The sequence below is a fragment of the Cherax quadricarinatus genome, chromosome 46 (assembly GCF_038502225.1).
Source record: "Cherax quadricarinatus isolate ZL_2023a chromosome 46, ASM3850222v1, whole genome shotgun sequence".
NCBI classification, from domain to species: Eukaryota; Metazoa; Arthropoda; class Malacostraca; order Decapoda; family Parastacidae; genus Cherax; species Cherax quadricarinatus.
This window is the reverse complement of record NC_091337.1, coordinates 89,836-111,244: the sequence shown is the minus strand read 5'-3', so window position 1 is coordinate 111,244 and position 21,409 is coordinate 89,836. Positions and strand designations below refer to the sequence as shown.

At 42.8% G+C, this 21,409-nt stretch overlaps 1 protein-coding gene across 1 annotated transcript in view; it reads right to left on the bottom strand.

Moving 5' to 3' along the window:
• Nucleotides 1-21,409, bottom strand: part of LOC128688420 (UTP--glucose-1-phosphate uridylyltransferase) — a 170,285-nt gene that overhangs the window by 67,924 nt on the left and 80,952 nt on the right. The window contains exon 6 of the mRNA XM_070094413.1: nucleotides 9,527-9,602. Within this exon, the coding sequence (XP_069950514.1) occupies nucleotides 9,527-9,602 (76 nt within the window). The remainder of the gene's footprint in view (nucleotides 1-9,526; nucleotides 9,603-21,409) is intronic.

The window sequence follows — 21,409 nt, the reverse complement described above, 5'->3', positions numbered from 1 at the left end:
GTCATTCTGTTTCGCTCCATTCTCTCTATATGTCCGAACCACCTCAACAACCCTTCCTCAGCCCTCTGGACAACAGTTTTGGTAAGGAAGGGTTGAGGTGGTTTGAACATGTAGAGAGAATGGAGCGAAACAGAATGACTTCAAGAGTGTATCAGTCTGTAGTGGAAGGAAGGCGGGGTAGGGGTCGGCCTAGGAAAGGTTGGAGGGAGGGGGTAAAGGAGGTTTTGTGTGCGAGGGGCTTGGACTTCCAGCATATATAAATTATTTACATGTCCCAGAAATGTTTTTATAAGTGAAGTGGAACCCCGAATATCGGCCGCTGCATTTATCAGCCGATTCATATTTAGGCCAGTGTTTGGGCAGAAATTTTGCTCCATATTTCGACCAGTGCCTCGCAAATCGGCTGTATTAGATGAGTCAGCCCACCTCCCGCCGGGACGCCGCGCATAGGTGAATCACTCTCCCCGTGTCTCTTGGTGAATGAGCATATACTCCACGCATTCATCCAAACAGTTCCTTAAAATCCATTAGTTTTTGTGCTTGTTTATTAAGTGTGACTGTTAAATAAGCCACCTTGGGCCCCAAAAAAGTTCCTGGTAAAGTTCCTTTGGTAAAGAAAGTGAGAAACACAATAGAACTGAAGAAAGAAATTGTAGCAGAGTACGAAAGTGGAGGAGGAAGAGAGAGAGGAGTATGTGCCTTCTTCTATCTCTACATCTATATCTCTCTACATCTATATCTCTCTACATCTATATCTCTCTACATCTATATCTCTCTACATCTATATCTCTCTACATCTATATCTCTCTACATCTATATCTCTCTACATCTATATCTCTCTATATCTATATATCTCTATATCTCTGTATCTCTATCTCTATATCTCTGTATCTCTATCTCTATATTTATATCTCTATCTCTGTTCCTATATCTATATCTCTATATTTATATCTATCTCTATTTATATCTCTATATTTATATCTATCTCTATTTATATCTCTATATTTATATCTATCTCTATTTATATCTATCTCTATCTGCATCTCTCTATACTCCTCTCTTCTCCCGATGTATACACGCTTATTATAACCCACTTTTCGCATCTGACCCTAATTTAAATCCACAATATTATATTATTATAATAAAAAAGAAGCGCTAAGCCACAAGGGCTATACAGCGCTGCAGGGTAGGGAAGGAAGCGAGGGTATTGGGCGGCAGAAGGGGGGAGGGATGATCAGTAGGTTACAGAAAACAGCGGGGCAGGGGATAGTGCAGGGGTAGAGGGTAGCAAGAGATTGAGGTAGAAAGGGCTGAAGGCATCAGAGTTTGTGAAGTCAGTCAGTTGTTGTCAAAAAGTCAATGAGAGAGTCCGGATGAAAGGTGGGTCCATCAGCGAGAAGGGAAGATAAAGAGAGAGCAGCGGAGCGAAGACGACGATGGAGGTAAATTCTGTGTGCTCGTTGATAAAGTGGGCAGTCCAACAGAACGTGGCTGACTGATAATGGAGCCTGACAATTCTCACAGAGAGGAGCAGGGCGCCTCTCCATGAGATATCCATGAGTAAGACGAATATGGCCAATGGGAAGACGGGAGAGAGTAGTCTCCCAACATCGACACTGGTGACAAGAAGACAGCCAGTAGCCTATACTCAGTTTAATAGATTGAAGTTTGTTACCGAGCATAGTAGACCAACGTTGTTGCCAACGGGTGTGAAGGTGGGTAGCTATTGCAGCAAAATAGTCCGTAAATGGAATACCTCTATATGAAACTGGTAGGTCATGTACTGCTGACCGCGCAGCCGTGTCTGCCTGTTCATTGCCCTGTACGTCAACATGACCAGGGACCCAACAAAAAACAATATCTTTATGCTTGGTAAAGATGCGGCGTAGCCAAAGTTGGATACGGAGGACTAAGGGGTGAGGTGTATCAAATTTCTGTATAGCCTGTAAAGCACTACGGGAGTCTGAGACAACCACAAACGATGACACAGGCACAGATGCAATACAGATAAGTGCTGCAAGAATGGCATACAATTCAGCAGTAAAAATACTAGCCGAAGATAGTAAATGCACTCGTACGATGCTGTTCGGAAACATTGCTGCGAATCCTACGCCGTCAGAAGACTTAGAGCCATCTGTGTACACTGCAATGGCATGAGAATGAGAGTGGAAGTGGTCAAGAAAAAGTGAGCGGGAAGCGACCGTAGGCAGTTGGGCTTTCGAGCAAGGGAGAGAGAAAGAACAGACTCGAACAGCTGGAACTTCCCAGGGGGGTAGGGAAAAGTGAGATGCTACATGAACATAGAAAGGTGGTAATTGAAGAGAAGACAAGAGCGAATGTAGGCGAAGAGAGAAGGGACGGAGTAAACAGGGGCAGCGAACAAATAAAGAATGTCTACTAATATCAGTGACCATTCTATAAATGGAAGGATTGCGGAGATCATGAGAGCGTACATAGTAGCGAAGGCAATGGGCATCATGGCGATTGGATAAGGATGGAACGTTCGCTTCTGCATAGAGGCTCTCAACAGGGGAAGAGCGAAAAGCACCAAGGCATAAACGTAATCCTTGGTGATAAATGGAGTTAAGGCTAGAGAGAGTAGCAGGAGAGGCCGCTGAATAGATCTGGTCACCATAATCAAGTTTCGATAAAATGAGGGTGGAACGTAGGTGAAGGAGAGTTCGACGATCAGCTCCCCATGAAAGATGAGCAAGGGTTTTAAGAAGGTTCAGCCGGCTGTGACAAGTTGCCTTCAGAGAAGTAATGCGAGGTTTCCAGGATAACCTACGGTCAAAGAGGAGGCCCAGAAACCTGACTGTATCACGTTCAGGGATACGGGAGCCATAGAGGTACAAAGGATGATCGGAGATGACAGAGCGTCTAGTGAAAGTAATTTGGTGAGTTTTGGTGCTGGAAAATTTAAACCCATGTGTGGTGACCCAATTGGAAACACGGTCGACTGCATGCTGGAGAGAAACTGTAATGAGGTGACAGTCAGCGCCTGCACAGGCAATAGCGAAGCCATCAACTTAGAGTGTTGACCAAATATTTGATGGAAGACTAGAGGCCAAATCATTTATAGCAAGGAGAAAAAGTGTTGTGCTCAGAACACATCCCTGGGGGACACCTTCAGCTTGGATAAAGTCCAGGGAGAGCAAATTATTAACCCAAACATGGAAATGCCTGTCAGTTAAAAAGTTCTTAAGGAAGGATGGTAGATTGCCTCGGAAGCCTAAGGAGTGGGCTTGGGCCAAAATATTATACCTCCAAGTTGTGTCATATGCCTTCTCAAGGTCAAAAAATATGGCAATAACTGAGTGGTTATTCGCAAAGGCATTATGAACATACGTATCCAAGTGTAGTAAGGGGTATATGGTAGAACGTCCCTTACGAAAGCCATATTGATGAGCGGAGAGACTGTTGTGTGTCTCTAAATACCACACTAAACGTCTATTTACCAGGCGTTCCATCACTTTGCAAACTGCACTGGTAAGAGCAATGGGATGATAGTGGGAGGCTTCATGTCCCGTAGTGCCTGGTTTGCGGAAAGGGAGAACAATGGCAGATTTCCACAGCCGTGGAAGAACTCCTTGTGACCAAATGAGATTGAAAAGGCGTAATAGGACTGCAAGGACTGACTGATGTAAATGTTGTAGAATACGAATATGAATGTTGTCGGGCCCAGCTGCCGATGATCGGCAAGCTGAGAGTGTTGCCTCCAGTTCCTGAAGTGTAAAAGGCACATTATACTGTTCTTCTCTGAGAGAAGAAAAGTCCAAGGGTGCTAACTCTCTGGCAGACTTTGAGGAAAGAAACGAGGGGCATAGATGGAGCCCCTGAGAAATACAGACCAGATGATTGCCAATTTCATTGGCAACATCTAGTGGGTTTGCTATATCAACACCGGCAACCCGCAGAACAGGAGCCGGGTCAGGAGAATATTTACCACTCGGTTTTCGTACTTTTTTCCAGACTGCACTCATAGAGGAAGCAGAGGTGATGGAGACATAATCTCGCCAGCAAGTGCGTTTAGCATCACGGATGACACGGCGAGCGATCGCACGCTTCAGCTTAAAATCAAGAAGTCTCTCCGTGGTTCTATTGTACCGGTACCTGCCCCATGCAGCGCATTTCAAACGTACTGCACGAGCACAAGCAGGAGACTACCAAGGCACGCATTTCTGAGAATGCCTGCCCGAAGTTTGGGGTACAGAATGAGAAGCTGCGGCTAAAACGGAGGATGAGAAGAGGTGTAAAAGCTCATCAATGGAGGACGAAGAAGGAACCTCACTAAAAACAGTTAGTTGTGAGTAAAGGTTCCAATTTGCCTGATCAAATTGCCAGCGTGGGATACGAAGAGGTGGTGAATATGAAGGGGAAGTAAGAATGATTGGAAAATGATCGCTGTCATGTAAATCCAGGAGAACAGACCAGGTGAAGTCAATGTGGCGGAGGAAGAGCAGACTGAGAGATCGATGCAAGAGAGAGTGTGAGTCCGAGGATCAAAATGGGTGTGAGTACCTGTATTTAAAACATGGAGGGGGTGGGTGGCAAGAAAAGCCTCTAACTGAATGCCACGGGAATCACAGTGAGACCCCCCCAGAGGAAATGATGGGCATTAAAATCGCCAAGTAACAGAATCAGTGGCGGTAATGACGAAACAAGAAAGGCAATATCCGGAATTGATAATGCCCGAGAAGGAGAGAGAGATAAAGAACAGAGCGTATACCACCTATGCAAGTGAATACGGGCTGCTGTGTAATGCAGCGAAGAACGAACAAATAGCTGATGGTACGGAATATCAGTGCGTAGAAGAAGGGCACTTTCATTAAAGGTCCCATCAGGAAAAGGATCTGAAGAATACAATAAATTATAGCCTGAGATGGGAGAGATAACAGCAGAGTGTAATTTTGGTTCCTGTAAGCAAACACCAACAGGGGAAAACTGGGAGAGTAACATCTGAAGCTCACCCCGATTACCCCTAAGGCCACGTATATTCCACTGTAAATAGGCCATGATTGGCAATGATAAAGATACTTGAAATCCGCAGGTAAGGGTTCCTACGGACTAGAGGGGTTAGAAAAGTCCACATGCGGAGGCAGCGGAAAACGTTCAAGCAGCGAAAGAACGGTGTGCTGTGAAGAAAGGAGTTGCGCAGATGGAGGAGAGGAGAGAGAAGGAACAGAGGGTGGATCAGTGTCCATTGATGGTTTGGTCTCTGCAATATATTCAGAGATTGCTTCAAGTGTTTCAGAATTCAGAGACGTCGTATGGGAGACGAGGGCGAAAGGGTGGAGGGAACTGGAGAAGAAACGTGGAAAGGGACAGAAGAGGCAGAAACCTGGGAGGTGGCAGAAGAGGAAGAAACTTGGGAGGGAACAGGGGAGATAGGTATAGTACGAGGAGGAGGGTGAACCTCTACACTTGTAACAGAACCAGTGAGAGGGGAAGAACCCGGTACAGAGACAGGGAATGTAAAATGAGGAGGTGGAAGAAGGGAAGGAGGGGTTAAAGGACCTTTTTTTGACTTCTGAGAAGTATAGGGACGATTGGGAGGAGGTGTCGTACGAGATCTCATCGATACTGAGGCTTGTGAAGGAGAACACAAAGAAGCGAGAGCAGACTGAGGTGTTGAAGTAGGGACGTCTGAGCCTAGGACAGCAAAAGAATTAGATACAGGAGTGACTATGAGAGAGGTAACCACAGAGGAGGCTGCAGAAGATGGGACCCCAGAAGTGGAGGGACGTTTTGAAACACGGGAATAAGAAACACGAGGTAGTCTCCCTTGGAGGCGGAGATGAGAAACTGCCATGGCATATGGGAGACCTTCTGCCTCTTTGAGGTAACAGATTTCCCGCTCATTTAAGTAGACTTGGCAACGGCGAGAGTACGAAGGGTGAGCCTCATGACAATTAAGGCAAGAGGGAGGTCGATTGCAAGACGTATTTGAATGGTCATCGGCACCACAGACTGGGCATTCGGCTATAGATCTGCACTATTTTGCTGGATGGCCAAATCGCCAGCAATTTCTACACTGTTGCGGTGTAGGGATCACCTTTCGAACTTGTAACCGATGTCCTGCTACATAAACTGAGGATGGGAGTTCACGGCTGTCAAAAGTTAAACGAGCCACATTGCTAGGGTATCGTCTCCGCCCGCGGGCAGGAAGAACATAAGTGTCTACCTTGAGGATTGGGAGATTTTGGAGTTCCAGCTGTTCAAGAATGTCATTGCCACATGTCTGGAAATTCTGTTGAGCTATGGTATGGGGCAAAATGACGGTACCACTACAAGAATTGAGGGAATGATGTTTTTCAATAGTGACAGGAACAGTATCTATATGGGAAAGAAGAGGAAGATCATGAGCTTGGGTAGCATTCTGTACAGTGATGATCCGCGTACCGCTCTTAAGAGCATGAAAAGAAATATCTTTACCAACATGGCGTAGGAGTGCCTTGCCAATACTGTGGTCGGAAAGATGGGCGGTAGAGGAAGTCGGTCGTAAAGTGTAGAATTTAGTCCATTGTGCATTCTGAAACTGAGCGTGGAAAGGGAGTGCAGGAAGTGTCGATCTTTTCTGAGAAGAACGAGAAGGTGGAGAAGTATCATCAGCAGGTAATTGTCGTTGGTGTTTAAGCATGGGACCAGAGTTGGTCCGATGTGGAATGGGCCGGCGATTCAAAAATTGCCACACCGTAGAGGGAGAGGCCGGAAGCATAGTCAAAGGAGAGCGGAGGTCAGATAAATTGAAGGAGTCAGTCGAGACCTCAGTACCTGAAGCGGGTGAGGAAACAGCACCGGCAAGAGGTACAGAGGCATGAGGAGTGTCCGAAGAGTGGTCCAAAGACGAGGCGGGGTCAGAACGGGGTGCAGGTTCATGGATTGGGTTCTCCATGGTTATGTTACTTCTTTCTTTTTGTTGTTAAGGAAAAAAAAAGAAAAGAAAATAAAAATAAAAAAAAAGAATAAAAAAAAAGGGGGGACCGGGGAGGGATAGTTCCTAGGAGGAATGAAAGGGCCAGAAATCTCCCTCCGTGCCCAAGAGGACCTCAGCACCGCAAGTAGCGTAGATGCAGCATGGAACCTGTGCCATACCCTACCCATCATGCCAGTAAACCAGCTATCTGGGATAGCAACCTCACATCTGCCTAGCTACCTCGGTGGACAAAAGAGAGGGCGGCCGGATATCCACCACAAAGCATACCTCCTTCGGCCACCACCCCCGGAATCCGAAAGGTGGCTTCCAGAGATACACCCGTCGCCCGAGAGACACCCAAAGCCAACCTCCGGGATACCGTAGAGGGATCGGGACATCCCCAGGCAATCCAGATTCCACGGCAAACTACGCCACCGCCAAGAACCTTAATGGAATGGGATGGACCCTGGTACCCTTTCCCCTACCTAGGAACTAGCGTGCCTGTGAGAAAAAATCCCAAAGGCCAAAAAGGAAGGGCAAAAGGGAGGGGTGGGAAGGAGGAGGAGGAAAGGAAAAAGGGGAGGATGGGATAGGGAAGGGGGGATTGGGGGATAATTAGGTTCTGTCTGAGGAAGGAGACCGACAGGTCTAATTCCTCAAACCAAGAGCCTCTTCACCACAACAAGGAGCCCCCCTTGAAGAGGTAAACCCACAATAATCCTTGAATTTATACATTTATATTCCATCTTTTCCTTCCGTAACCGATCATTCAACATAACTGCTACTCCTTCCTTAGTTCTAACTCTGATACTCCCAACTTAGTCCCATTTATTTCTCCCCACTGAAACACCTCTGCCCCTTTCAGCTTTGTTTTACTTAGAGCTAGGACATCCAACTTCTTTTCATTCATAACACTGGCCATCATCTCTTTTTTATCAACTGTACTACATCTGTGCACATTCAAACATTCCAGCTTCATAAAGTTTTTGACTCACGAAATCGTAATGACACGATTGCAAACAAACCATACCCCGGCCGGGATTGAACCCGCGGTCAGAGAGTCTCAAAACTCCAACCCGTCGCGTTAGCCACTAGACCAGCTAGCCACAGGAGTGGCTGGAGTTTTGAGACTCTCTGACCGAGGGTTCAATCCCGGCCGGGGTATGGTTTACAAAGTTTTTCTTATTTTCAGTAATTTATACAGAAGGGGTTACTAGCCCACTGTTCCCAGCATTTTAGTCGCCTCATACGACATGCATGACTTACAGAGGAAAGATTCTTTTCCACTTCCCCATGAAGATGAAAAGGAATAAAAACAACAAGAACTGTTTAGAAAACTGGATGAAAATTCAGATCGGTATGTATATATATATATGTGTATGTAGTGTGCCAAAGTAGCAAGACGTAACTGTTTTCTTATGTGTTTACGAGACAGAAAAAGACACCAGCATTACTACCACTGTGTAAAACAATCACAGGTTTCTTTTTCACATGCATCTGGCAGGATGGTAATACCTCCCTGGGTGGTTGTTTTCTACCAACCTACTACCTCTTTACTCTTACCAGTGTTTTAGTACAGCCCACTTATATATTTCAACATAAACACTTAAGAGTCCACGTTCCCTACCCTTCCTATATCCTTCCTGCTCCTCTGCCATCCTACTGTGTCTTATCCTTAATCAATAATATCAATAATACTGTAATTCTACCACACCACTATACCTAGTATACTCTTATTTACAAATACTGTTTTAGCCCGGTTACTTGGCCAAAATATTTTACAGCATTCGCTTTGCAAGTCATTTTCTGAAATTTTAACAATTACACCTCCATGTAAATTATTTTATAAAGATTGTATTGTTACCTTCACCAAGAAGACATAGTGTAAATGTAAAGTGGTGTTGATAAATAACGGATAATTTCATGAAAAAACATGGATAGTGTCATGTTCCTATACACAGAAGGTGCCAATCTGCTCTTACAAATGAGGCATGTTTCAACATGCAAACAGCTTGTTTGCATGTTGAAACAAAAGGTACAACTTGTTTGCAAGTTGGAGACTTCCTGTACTGTATTAAAATTACCACAAATTATTTACTGTTTGCCATAATTTTGATTCTATGAGTAATCAATACAATCCAAAATAAAGTACAAGACAGACAATATGCATACATTAATGAGGCAAAATTTAAGTTTTCAAATCATCATAGTTAATCAGCTACAAGATGAAGTGAGAAAATTTATATATAATAACCTAAATTTAATGTATTTGTCTTGAGATAGATAACAATGTTAACAGTGGTAATATTCACAGAAAAGCACTAAACTCAAAGGGAAATGGAAGGCAATTAAATTTCATTAGAGGGGATGGTAATTCCATATCCCTGGATCATCATGCGCCTTACACCACCATTAATACACCTCCCTTGGTGTATCAGGAAAGTAGAATTCTAACCCAAACAGCAGGTCTTGCTATAAAACTAAACCTCCCTTATGAATTAATGATTTCCTCAAACAATTCTGATGGGTGAATACACTATGCCTTATTTTCTCTTATCTATCCTTTAGCTAATTAAAAAAACACTGCAAAAGTATTATTAATTCATTTACCTGTTTAATAAATTCCTGCAAAAGCCCTGAGTTCTTAAAAGACTGATAAAAGTCACCGTGACCGGGGGGATACCACCTGAAAATAAATTATAAATTGTACAGTGTGTCATCATGTATCCTATGCCACATAAAAACCTTGCATTATAACACCACTATAGGTATCACTACCAATCAGTTGACATGCAAAGATAAGCAAAATTAACAATTCTAAACATTTTTGGCAACTGTATAATAAAAAATGGACAAGCAGCAGCTTTCAACAGTCTCACTATTAGAAGTATAGGTTATGAGAGCTCATCAGGGTAAGTAAAATATTGAAATAATGCAGGTAAAAAATACATCCCAGAAAAAAAAAAAACATACCACAGGCAGGGATAGAACCTGCGATCAGAGACACTCAAAACTCCAGACCGTCGCGTTAGCCACTGGACCAGCTAGCCACAATAAGATTCATCCAACTAGGTATACATGTATTTCTACACCATAGGAAGGTTAGCATAGGCACCACTGTGACCACAAATGCAAGTTTTTACAGACGAATCTCCAGCTAGTGTGGCCGTGACGAACTCTAGCTCAAGTCCCCTCAAAGCCATTAACATGACTCACAAAATCGTAATGACACAATTGCAAACAAACCATACCACAGGCAGGGATAAAACCCGCAATCAAAGAGTCTCAAAACTCCAGACCGTCACGTTAACCACTGGACCAGCTAGCCACAATAAGATTCGTCCAACTAGGTATATTTCTACACCATAGGAAGGTTAGCATAGGCACCACTGTGACCACAAATGCAAGTTTTTACAGACGAATCTCTAGCTAGCATGGCTGTGACGAACTCTAGCTCAAGTCCCCTCAAAGCCGTTAACATGGCTCATGAAATCGTAACGACACGATTGCAAACAAACCATACCACGGGCGGGGATAGAACCCCCGATCAGAGTCTCAAAACTCCAGACCGCCGCGTTAGTCACTGGACCAGCTACCCACAATAAGATTCGCCCAACTAGGTATATTTCTACACCATAGGAAGGTTAGCATAGGCTCTGAGGGGACTTGAGCTAGAGTTCGTTAAGGCCACGCTAGCTGGAGATTCGTCCGTAAAAACTTGCATTTGTGGTCACAGTGGTGCCTATGCTAACCTTCCTATGGTGTAGAAATATACCTAGTTGGACGAATCTTATTGTGGCTAGCTGGTCCAGTGGCTAATGCGATGGTCTGGAGTTTTGAGACTCTCTGATCGCGGGTTCTATCCCCGCCCGTGGTATGGTTTTTTTGCAATCGTGTCATTACATCCCAGAGCCTGCTAGAGATAGTACTTGCTTGTGAACAATGGGTTGCAGTGCCAGATGATGCTTCTGTACAGCAGAGTACTTTTATTTCCTTTTTCCATGATTCTCAAAGTGGCATGTGGTCTAATAAAGCTTTCAAAGGGAAATTAAGGTTTATTTTTTCTGGTATTACTTCTGGAGGAGTGAGGAGGAGAGACTTAGACTGTGTAAATGGTCTTAACCCTTTCAGGGTCTGTCCCGTTGATCAACGGCTTTACGTTGAGTGTCCAAACCGTAGATCAACGCCAAAATTCAAGCGCCGTCAAATTTAGCGCGAAAACGCTCATAGGCCTACATGTGAGAGAACGGGTCTGCGTGGTGGGTGTGCACCATAAACAAAAAATCTAGGCGCCCGCATAGCATTGTGGGAACACCAGCTCAGTTACCCTTGTTCACCATGCCTCGTCGCAAGTCAGCTCTCACTCCCCGGAAAATTGGGACTCTCCTCTTCCTATCTGATAGTTCTGACACTGATGGAAGTGGAAATGAAGACGAATTCTATGGCTTTGATCAATTAGTGACAAAAAAGAATGACCAGGATATCGATAATAGTGCAGAAAACCCTGACGATCCTCAACCTTCTACCTCTGGTGTGGGCACTCGTGACTCACGGTCAGTTGTTCCTCATCGCAAGAGAAAACTAATATTTTCGCGTGGCCAGGCCTCTGACTTCAGTAATGATGATGATAGTGACGTGGACTGTGATTTTATTGCGCTCGACGATCAATCGAGTAGTGATAGTGAGGAATCATATTCACCAGTGAAGCGTCGGTATGTTCGCCGCCACATGCGCTCAGGTAGTGTACCCTATGCTGTGCCCAGGGGACGGAGTACATCCCGTGGCCCAACACCTGTTTTAGGTAGTGATAGTGAGGATGATGTGGCTACACTTGGCATGGATAGACCACAGGCATCAGTGGATGGTGTTAGTGGTGATGGTAGTGGCACCGCCATGCGTGACTCACGAGGCCACACTGGGACCCACTCTGCTGACTCGTCAGTTCAAGGACAAAGCGGAGCGCCAGCCACCAGCCCACCACAACCACAACCACCCGCACAACCAGCCTATGATGTCCAGTATCCACCAGCAAACCGTATGTGGGATTGGCAGCAAAATCCCAATTTTGTTCCCAAGCCTCACCACTTTGATGATTCTCAAAGTGGAATTCTACCTACTTGTCCCCTTGGAACCACGGCCAATGAACTGGAATTCTTTGAATTATTCTTTGACCAGCCATTGATGGAAATTATTGTCAGGGAAAGTAATAAGTATTTTGAGTACACCATGGCAAATACGATCTTATCACCACAGTCAAGACTACACAGGTGGAAAGAGATGACTGTTGCAGAAATGTATTTGCTTTTTGCAACAATAATGCTTATGCCTCACGTCTATAAGCATAATATAAAAACATACTGGTCCACAGATCGGCTAATTTCTACCCCGGTCTTCAGTGAAATCATACCAGTGAACAGGTTTATCTTACTCTTACGTATGTTGCACTTCTCTGACAAAACCAGGCCTGACAGAAGTGACAGGTTATACAAGATTAGAAATGTTTTCATGTATCTCAAACAAAAGTTCAGCATATACTTTTATCCATTCAAGAATCTTGTAATTGACGAGTCTTTGATTTTGTTCAAAGGTAGACTGTCATTCAAGCAGTATATACCTAGCAAGAGGAAACGCTTTGGTATAAAACTGTTTGTACTCTGTGATTGTGACAGTGGCCTGGTGTTGGATATTGTTGTATACATGGGTAGTAAAACATTGAAAGATACCAAGATGTTATTGGGTATCTCAGGTGACGTAGTGAGAAACATGATGGCACCTTATCTTGGTAAGGGGCATACATTATATACCGATAACTGGTACACAAGCCCATTACTCAGTGATTTCATGCGAGTGAACAAGACAGATGTGTGTGGCACAGTGCGTTCTAATCGTAAACATATGCCCAGGCTCAACGCAGGTGCTCGTGGTGATGATGTGCAGGTGTTTACTGCCAATGACATCATGGCATTACGGTGGCATGACAAACGAGATGTCACATTGTTGACAACCATTCACCGTAATGAAATGCAAGACAGTGGCAAAGTTGATCGAGAGACTAATGAACGTATTCGAAAACCAGTGTCAGTGATTGATTATACACAAAACATGCGCTTGGTTGACAAGTGTGACATGCAGATTGGTTTTGTTGACTGTGTTCGTAAGAGTTACAAGTGGTACATGAAACTTTTCTTCCATCTCATGGACATTTCAATGCTCAATGCATATAATATGTACCAAATAAAGACTGGCAACAGACCATCGTATGGTGAATTTTGTTTGTCTGTTGTCAGACAACTCATAATGAAGTACCAGGTAACAACACCTGCTATACAACATGGTCCTCAAATTCCTCAGGATATACCCAAGCATTTGAGGAGAGATGGTGGTTATTTCATAATACAGCTTCCTTCAACTAAGAAGAAATTTGCTCAGAAGAGATGCATTGTCTGTGCACAAACAAAACGACGGCAACAAAGACGCAAAGACACTCGGTTTATGTGTGAGGAATGTAAGGTGCCTCTGTGCATGGTGCCTTGTTTCAAGGAGTTCCACAAGCTCCAGCAGTTTTAAAACCATGTTCAGTGATTGTAAATATATAAATATATGATAGAACATTAGTATTATACAATATTTGTGCATGTTTATTGTAATAAACAACAGTGGTAAACAATAATATGATAATAACTTTAGTGCAGTTATTGTGTTCAATACAGTGAGTTTATATATATACATTATATACAGTATTGGTCTCTCAGGCCCCAAATGTTAGTAGGAATAGAAAAAAATTGGAAAAGAAAAGAAAAAACAACTAAAACCACAAAATAATGTAATGCGCGTATGTGGAATTCGTCGATGTTGCTGCCACCACATCATTTTTGACACACTTCTTGGCACTGTATCTCGGTAAGTACTGATCAGATTTTTTTTTGTTTTTGTCTTATTACCTTCACAAAAGTATGCTCTTTAATTCTGTAAGAAAAAATAATTTTTTTTTTTTTTCAAAATTTCTTGGACACTGGAGCACCACTTCAGATTTTGGCCTTGGACCCTGAAAGGGTTAAAGATGAAGCATGTGAAGTGCCAGAGTTCTCTTACATGGCAGGTGGAGATAACTATTATATAGTATCCTCAAATCCAATGATAAAACCAATATAAAAACAGTTCAGACTACACTTAATAACAAAAGAACATACAAAATGATACATGTCAAGATTTACTAATCTGATATGGAAGTCTAAACAACTGTATTATGTAAGCAGATTTAACAAATTAAAAAGACCTGAAAAGATTTCTCTGAAATCTTTGTATCTAGAAAACTGTCCAGAAACAGAAATATAAAATTAACTAAACCAGCCTGCAGACACTGCCAACAAAATTAATGTCTTCTTACTATAGGATCAAAACTAGCAAGCAATATCCCAGCCTCAAATACTCAGGCAAAAGACTACTTCACTGGAAATTACCCAAATACTTTATGTTTTGCTCCTGTTAATCCTACTGAAGTCTCACACTCACCAATCACTAAAAAAAAGGCAGGAAACCTAATTATCTTGCTACCACTCATGTACAAAAAAGCAGCTCATGTACTCTCGCCCATTACTGCAACTCTATTTAACAAATCAGTTGAATCATCAACTTTCCCATTCATACTCAAGATAGCAAGGGTTACCCCAATCCTCAAGGAAGGTAATCCAATTGAAGTGAATAACTATAGGCCTATATCAAATTTGCTCTTACTATCTAAAAATCTTTGAAAAAATAATACATAAGCAAGTGTACTCATACCTAATATCCCACAACATACTTAACCCCTGCCAGTTTGGGTTTAGGCCGAAAAAAACTTCAAATGGTGCAATTATACAAATTTTCAAACTGCTATATGCAGTGCTTGAAAAAAATTAATATCCTCTGGGACTTCATAGACCTGCAGAAAGCATTAGACACAGTGGACCACAATATCTTGCACCTGAAACTGAAACATTACAGGGTCAGAGGTCATATCTAAAACCTTATCTTAGCAATAGACACCATTATGTCTCCACAAAGTGTAACCTCAATTACTCAGCCTGTAGTCAATGAAGTGCCTTAGGGCAGTGTCCTTGGCCCTCTGCTCTTTCTCATTTACATCAATCCCCTCCCTAGCACATCTCATCTCCTTATGAACATAAGAACCCTAAACCAGTTCTATTCGCAGATGACACTACTTATGTCTTCTCCCACTTGAACCCAACTGTGCTTACTGGCACTGTTAACAATGAGCCACTAAAAATATCTATGTGAATGACAACCAACAAACTCACTCTTGATATAGACAAAACCTACTTCATGCTATTTGGAAACAGAGCTTCAAATATCCAACTTAACATACTAAGGAAGTGTCCTTGGCCCTCTCCTCTTTCTAATTTACAACAATGACCTACCGAATGCATCACAACTATTCAAACCAATATTATTTGAAGATGACACAACATACGTCTTCTCTCACCCAAACCCAGTCATACTGGCCAACACTGTTAATGCTAAATTGCAGAAAATATCTACCTGAATGATGACTAACAAGCTCACTCTCAATACTGACAAAACATACTTCATTCAGTTTGGAAACAGAGCTATAAATGTTCCACTTAACATAGCGCTAAACAGATCACCCATCACAAGACGCACAGAGGGAAAATTCCTAGGAATCCACCTTGACAGTAGCCTTAAATTCCAGACCCATATACAACAAATTTCCAAGAAAATCTCTAAGTCAGTAGGCATACTATCAAAGATACAGTACTATGTTCCACAATCTGCTCTCCTTGCACTGTATCACTCACTCATCTACCCTTATCTCACCTATGGAATTCATGCATGGTGATCAGCAACATTAAATCACCTAAGACCACTAATAACCCAACATAACTCCATACTCCAGCATGCAGACAGCATACTCCACCAATATTCTAAAGTCTAAAACTAATCACCGTAAAGAACATCCATACTTATTCTTGTGCCTACTACATAAGAACATAAGAAAGAAGGAACACTGCAACAGGCCTACTGACCCATGCAGAGCAGGTCCATACCCCCCCCCCCAGATTAGCCCAATGACCTACTCAGTCTGGTCACCTCCACTGAAGGAAGGAGCATGGCACCAGACCCAGCAGCACAAGCTAGTCAGGTCTAACTCACACCCACCCACACCCACTCATGTATTTATCTAACCTAATTTTAAAACTACACAACGTTTTAGCCTCAACAACTGTACTCGGGAGTTTGTTCCACTCATCCACAACTCTATTACCAAACTACATACTTAGAACACTACACTCAAACATAAACCTTTCACTCAAACTTCTCCTCACCAACCTTAGCAGGACACACGACCATAACACAAGAAACAGATCACTTTTTGATGAACCCCACGTCCACACCACACTATGTAAGAACTCTATGCACATAAAGGGCCCCAAAATTTGGAACTCATTACCAGTAAATACTAAAGTGGCATGATAGTGGCTCTCTCTGCCTGCAACTCATTACTGTAACTAAAGAACCTCAATGTAAATTTCCAAAGAAATAAAAATTGTATTGTATTGATTAATGGTTCCCCTGCTGAGGGCAAATTTTCAGGTCTACACTTTGACTGTAACCTTTAGAATATGTAGGAAAGAGGGAAATTATTTCCCAGTAAAAGTAGGCCTTAGACAAGGATTTTTTTTTTTTTTTTCAACAAGTCGGCCGTCTCCCACCGAGGCAGGGTGACCCAAAAAAGAAAGAAAATCCCCAAAAAGAAAATACTTTCATCATCAATTAACACTTTCACCACACTCGCACATTATCACTGTTTTTGCAGAGGTGCTCAGAATACAACAGTCTAGAAGCATACACATATAAAGATACACAACATATCCCTCCAAACTGCCAATATCCCAAACCCCTCCTTTAAAGTGCAGGCATTGTACTTCCCATTTCCAGGACTCAAGTCCGACTATATGAAAATAACCGGTTTCCCTGAATCCCTTCACTAAATATTACCCTGCTCACACTCCAACAGATCGTCAGGTCCCAAGTACCATTCGTCTCCATTCACTCCTATCTAACACGCTCACGCACGCTTGCTGGAAGTCCAAGCCCCTTACCCACAAAACCTCCTTTACCCCCTCTCTCCAACCCTTTCGAGGACGACCCCTACCCCGCCTTCCTTTCCCTATAGATTTATATGCTTTCCATGTCATTCTACTTTGATCCATTCTCTCTAAATGACCAAACCACCTCAACAACCCCTCCTCTGCCCTCTGACTAATACTTTTATTAACTCCACACCTTCTCCTAATTTCCACACTCCGAATTTTCTGCATAATATTTACACCACACATTGCCCTTAAACAGGACATCTCCACTGCCTCCAACCGTCTCCTCGCTGCTGCATTTACCACCCAAGCTTCACACCCATATAAGAGTGTTGGTACTACTATACTTTCATACATACCCTTCTTTGCCTCCATAGATAACGTTTTTTGACTCCACATATACCTCAACGCACCACTCACCTTTTTTCCCTCATCAATGCTATGATTAACCTCATCCTTCATAAATCCATCCGCCGACACGTCAACTCCCAAGTATCTGAAAACATTCACTTCTTCCATACTCCTCCTCCCCAATTTGATATCCAATTTTTCTTTATCCAAATCATTTGACACCCTCATCACCTTACTCTTTTCTATGTTCACTTTCAACTTTCTACCTTTACACACATTCCCAAACTCATCCACTAACCTTTGCAATTTTTCTTTAGAATCTCCCATAAGCACAGTATCATCAGCAAAAAGTAACTGTGTCAATTCCCATTTTGAATTTGATTCCCCATAATTTAATCCCACCCCTCTCCCAAACACCCTAGCATTTACTTCCTTTACAACCCCATCTATAAATATATTAAACAACCATGGTGACATTACACATCCCTGTCTAAGACCTACTTTTACCGGGAAGTAGTCTCCCTCTCTTCTACACACCCTAACCTGAGCCTCACTATCCTCATTACAGCATTTAATAACTTACCACCTATTCCATATACTTGCAACATCTGCCACATTGCTCCTCTATCCACTCTATCATATGCCTTTTCTAAATCCATAAATGCAATAAAAACTTCCCTATCTTTATCTAAATACTGTTCACATATATGCTTCAATGTAAACACCTGATCTACACATCCCCTACCCACTCTAAAACCTCCTTGCTCATCCGCAATCCTACATTCTGTCTTACCTCTAATTCTTTCAATTATAACCCTACCGTACACTTTTCCTGGTATACTCAGTAAGCTTATTCCTCTATAATTTTTACAGTCTCTTTTGTCCCCTTTCCCTTTATATAAAGGGACTATACATGCTCTCTGCCAATCCCTAGGTACCTTCCCCTCTTTCATACATTTATTAAACAAAAGTACCAACCACTCCAACACTATATCCCCCCTTGCTTTTAACATTTCTGTCATGATCCCATCAGTTCCAGCTGCTTTACCCCCTTTCATTTTACGTAATGCATCACGTACCTCCCCAACACTTACATTCTGCTCTTCTTCACTCCTAAAAGATGGTATACCTCCCTGACCAGTGCATGAAATTACTGCCTCTGTTTCTTCCTTAACATTTAAAAGTTCCTCAAAATATTCTCGCCATCTACCCAATACCTCCATCTCCCCATCTACTAACTCCCCTACTCTGTTTTTAACTGACAAATCCATATTTTCCCTAGGCTTTCTTAACTTGTTTAACTCACTCCAAAATTTTTTCTTATTTTCATTAAAATTTCTTGACAGTGCCTCTCCCACTCTATCATCTGCTCTCCTTTTACACTCTCTCACCACTCTCTTTACCTTTCTTTTACTCTCCATATACTCTGCTCTTCTTATAACACTTCTGCTTTGTAAAAACCTCTCATAAGCTACCTTTTTCTCTTTTATCACACCCTTTACTTCATCATTCCACCAATCACTCCTCTTTCCTCCTGCCCCCACCCTCCTATAACCACAAACTTCTGCCCCACATTCTAATACTGCATTTTTAAAACTATTCCAACCCTCTTCAACCCCCCCACTACTCATCTTTGCACTAGCCCACCTTTCTGCCAATAGTCGCTTATATCTCACCCGAACTTCCTCCTCCCTTAGTTTATACACTTTCACCTCCCTCTTACTTGTTGTTGCCACCTTCCTCTTTTCCCATCTACCTCTTACTCTAACTGTAGCTACAACTAAATAATGATCCGATATATCAGTTGCCCCTCTATAAACATGTACATCCTGGAGCCTACCCATCAACCTTTTATCCACCAAGGATGTGGTTGTTTAATATATTTATAGAGGGGTTGGAAGAGAAGTAAATGCGAGGGTCTTGGCAAGAGGCGTGGAGTTAAAAGATAAAGAATCACACATAAAGTGGGAGTTGTCACAGTTGCTCTTTGCTGATGACACTGTGCTTTTGGGAGATTCTGAAGAGAAGTTGCAGAGATTGGTGGATGAATTTGGTAGGGTGTGCAAAAGAAGAAAATTAAAAGTGAATACAGGAAAGAGTAAGGGTATGAGGATAACAAAAAGAGTAGGTGATGAAAGATTGGATATCAGATTGGAGGGAGAGAGTATGGAGGAGGTGAATGTATTCAGATATTTGGGAGTGGACGTGTCAGCGGATGGGTCTATGAAAGATGAGGTGAATCATAGAATTGATGAGGGGAAAAGGGTGAGTGGTTCACTTAGGAATCTGTGGAGACAGAACTTTGTCCTTGGAGGCAAAGAGGGGAATGTATGAGAGTATAGTTTTACCAAAGCTCTTATATGGGTGTGAAGCATGGGTGATGAATGTTGCAGCGAGGAGAAGGCTGGAGGCAATGGAGATGTCATGTCTGAGGGCAATGTGTGGTGTGAATATAATGCAGAGAATTCGTAGTTTGGAAGTTAGGAGGAGGTGCGGGATTACCAAAACTGTTGTCCAGAGGGCTGAGGAAGGGTTGTTGAGGTGGTTCAGACATGTAGAGAGAATGGAGCGAAACAGAATGACTTCAAGAGTGTATCAGTCTGTAGTGGAAGGAAGGCGGGGTAGGGGTCGGCCTAGGAAAGGTTGGAGGGTGGGGGTAAAGGAGGTTTTGTGTGCGAGGGGCTTGGACTTCCAGCAGGCATGCGTGAGCGTGTTTGATAGGAGTTAATGGAGACAAATGGTTTTTAATACTTGACGTGCTGTTGGAGTGTGAGCAAAGTAACATTTATGAAGGAGTTCAGGGAAACCGGCAGGCCGGACTTGAGTCCTGGAGATGGGAAGTACAGTGCCTGCACTCTGAAGGAGGGGTGTTAATGTTGCAGTTTAAAAACTGTAGTGTAAAGCACCCTTCTGGCAAGACATTGATGGAGTGAATGATGGTGAAAGTTTTTCTTTTTTGGGCCACCCTGCCTTGGTGGGAATCGGCCAGTGTGATAATAATAATATATATATATTAAGCTTCATTATAAACCCTCCTCTCAAACTTCTCCTTGATAGCTACAACAGAACACACAGGCACAACACAAGGCACAAAAATCTTTTCTACATCCCTTGTGTCCATCTCACCCCATGCAAAAATGCAATGCATATAAAGATCCCCAGGATATGGAATTCATAGCTCGAACCAGCTAAAGGTTCCCTGCATGCTAATCAATTTAGGGCTATAGGGTTGGTAGACAGCAACCACCCAGGAAAGTACTACCGTCCTGCCAGACGACTGTGAAACAGAAGCCTGTAACTGTTTTGCATGATGGTAGGATTGCTGGTTTCTTTTTCTGTCTCATGAACATGCAAGATTTCAGGTATGTCTTGCTACTTCTACTTACACTTAGGTCACACTACACATACATGTACAAGCATATATATACATACCCCTCTGGGTTTTCTTCTATTTTCTTTCTAGTTCTTGTTCTTGTTTATTTCCTCTTATCTCCATGGGGAAGTGGAACAGAATTCTTCCTCCGTAAGCTATGCGTGTTGTAAGAGGCGACTAAAATGCTGGGAGTAAGGGGCTAGTAACCCCTTCTCCTGTATATATTACTAAATTTGAAAGGAGAAACTTTCGTTTTTCCTTTTGGGCCACCCCGCCTCGGTGGGATACGGCCGGTGTGTTGAAAGAAAGAAATACAGTGGACCCCCGCATACCGATGGCATCACATAGCGATTAATCCGCATACCGCTTGCTTTAATCGCCAAAATTTTGCCTCACATACCGCTTAAAAACCCGCTCACCGATTTTCATCCGAGACGCGTCCAATGTGCGGCCTGAGCCACGCTCACATGTTCCGCCGGTGGCATTGTTTACCAGCCAGCCTCCGCGGTAACATCCAAGCATACAATCGGAATATTTCGTATTATTACAGTGTTTTCGGTGCTTTTTTCTGGAAAATAAGTGACCATGGGCCCCAAGAAAGCTTCTAGTGCCAACCCTACAGCAATAAGGGTGAGAATTACAATAGAGATGAAGAAA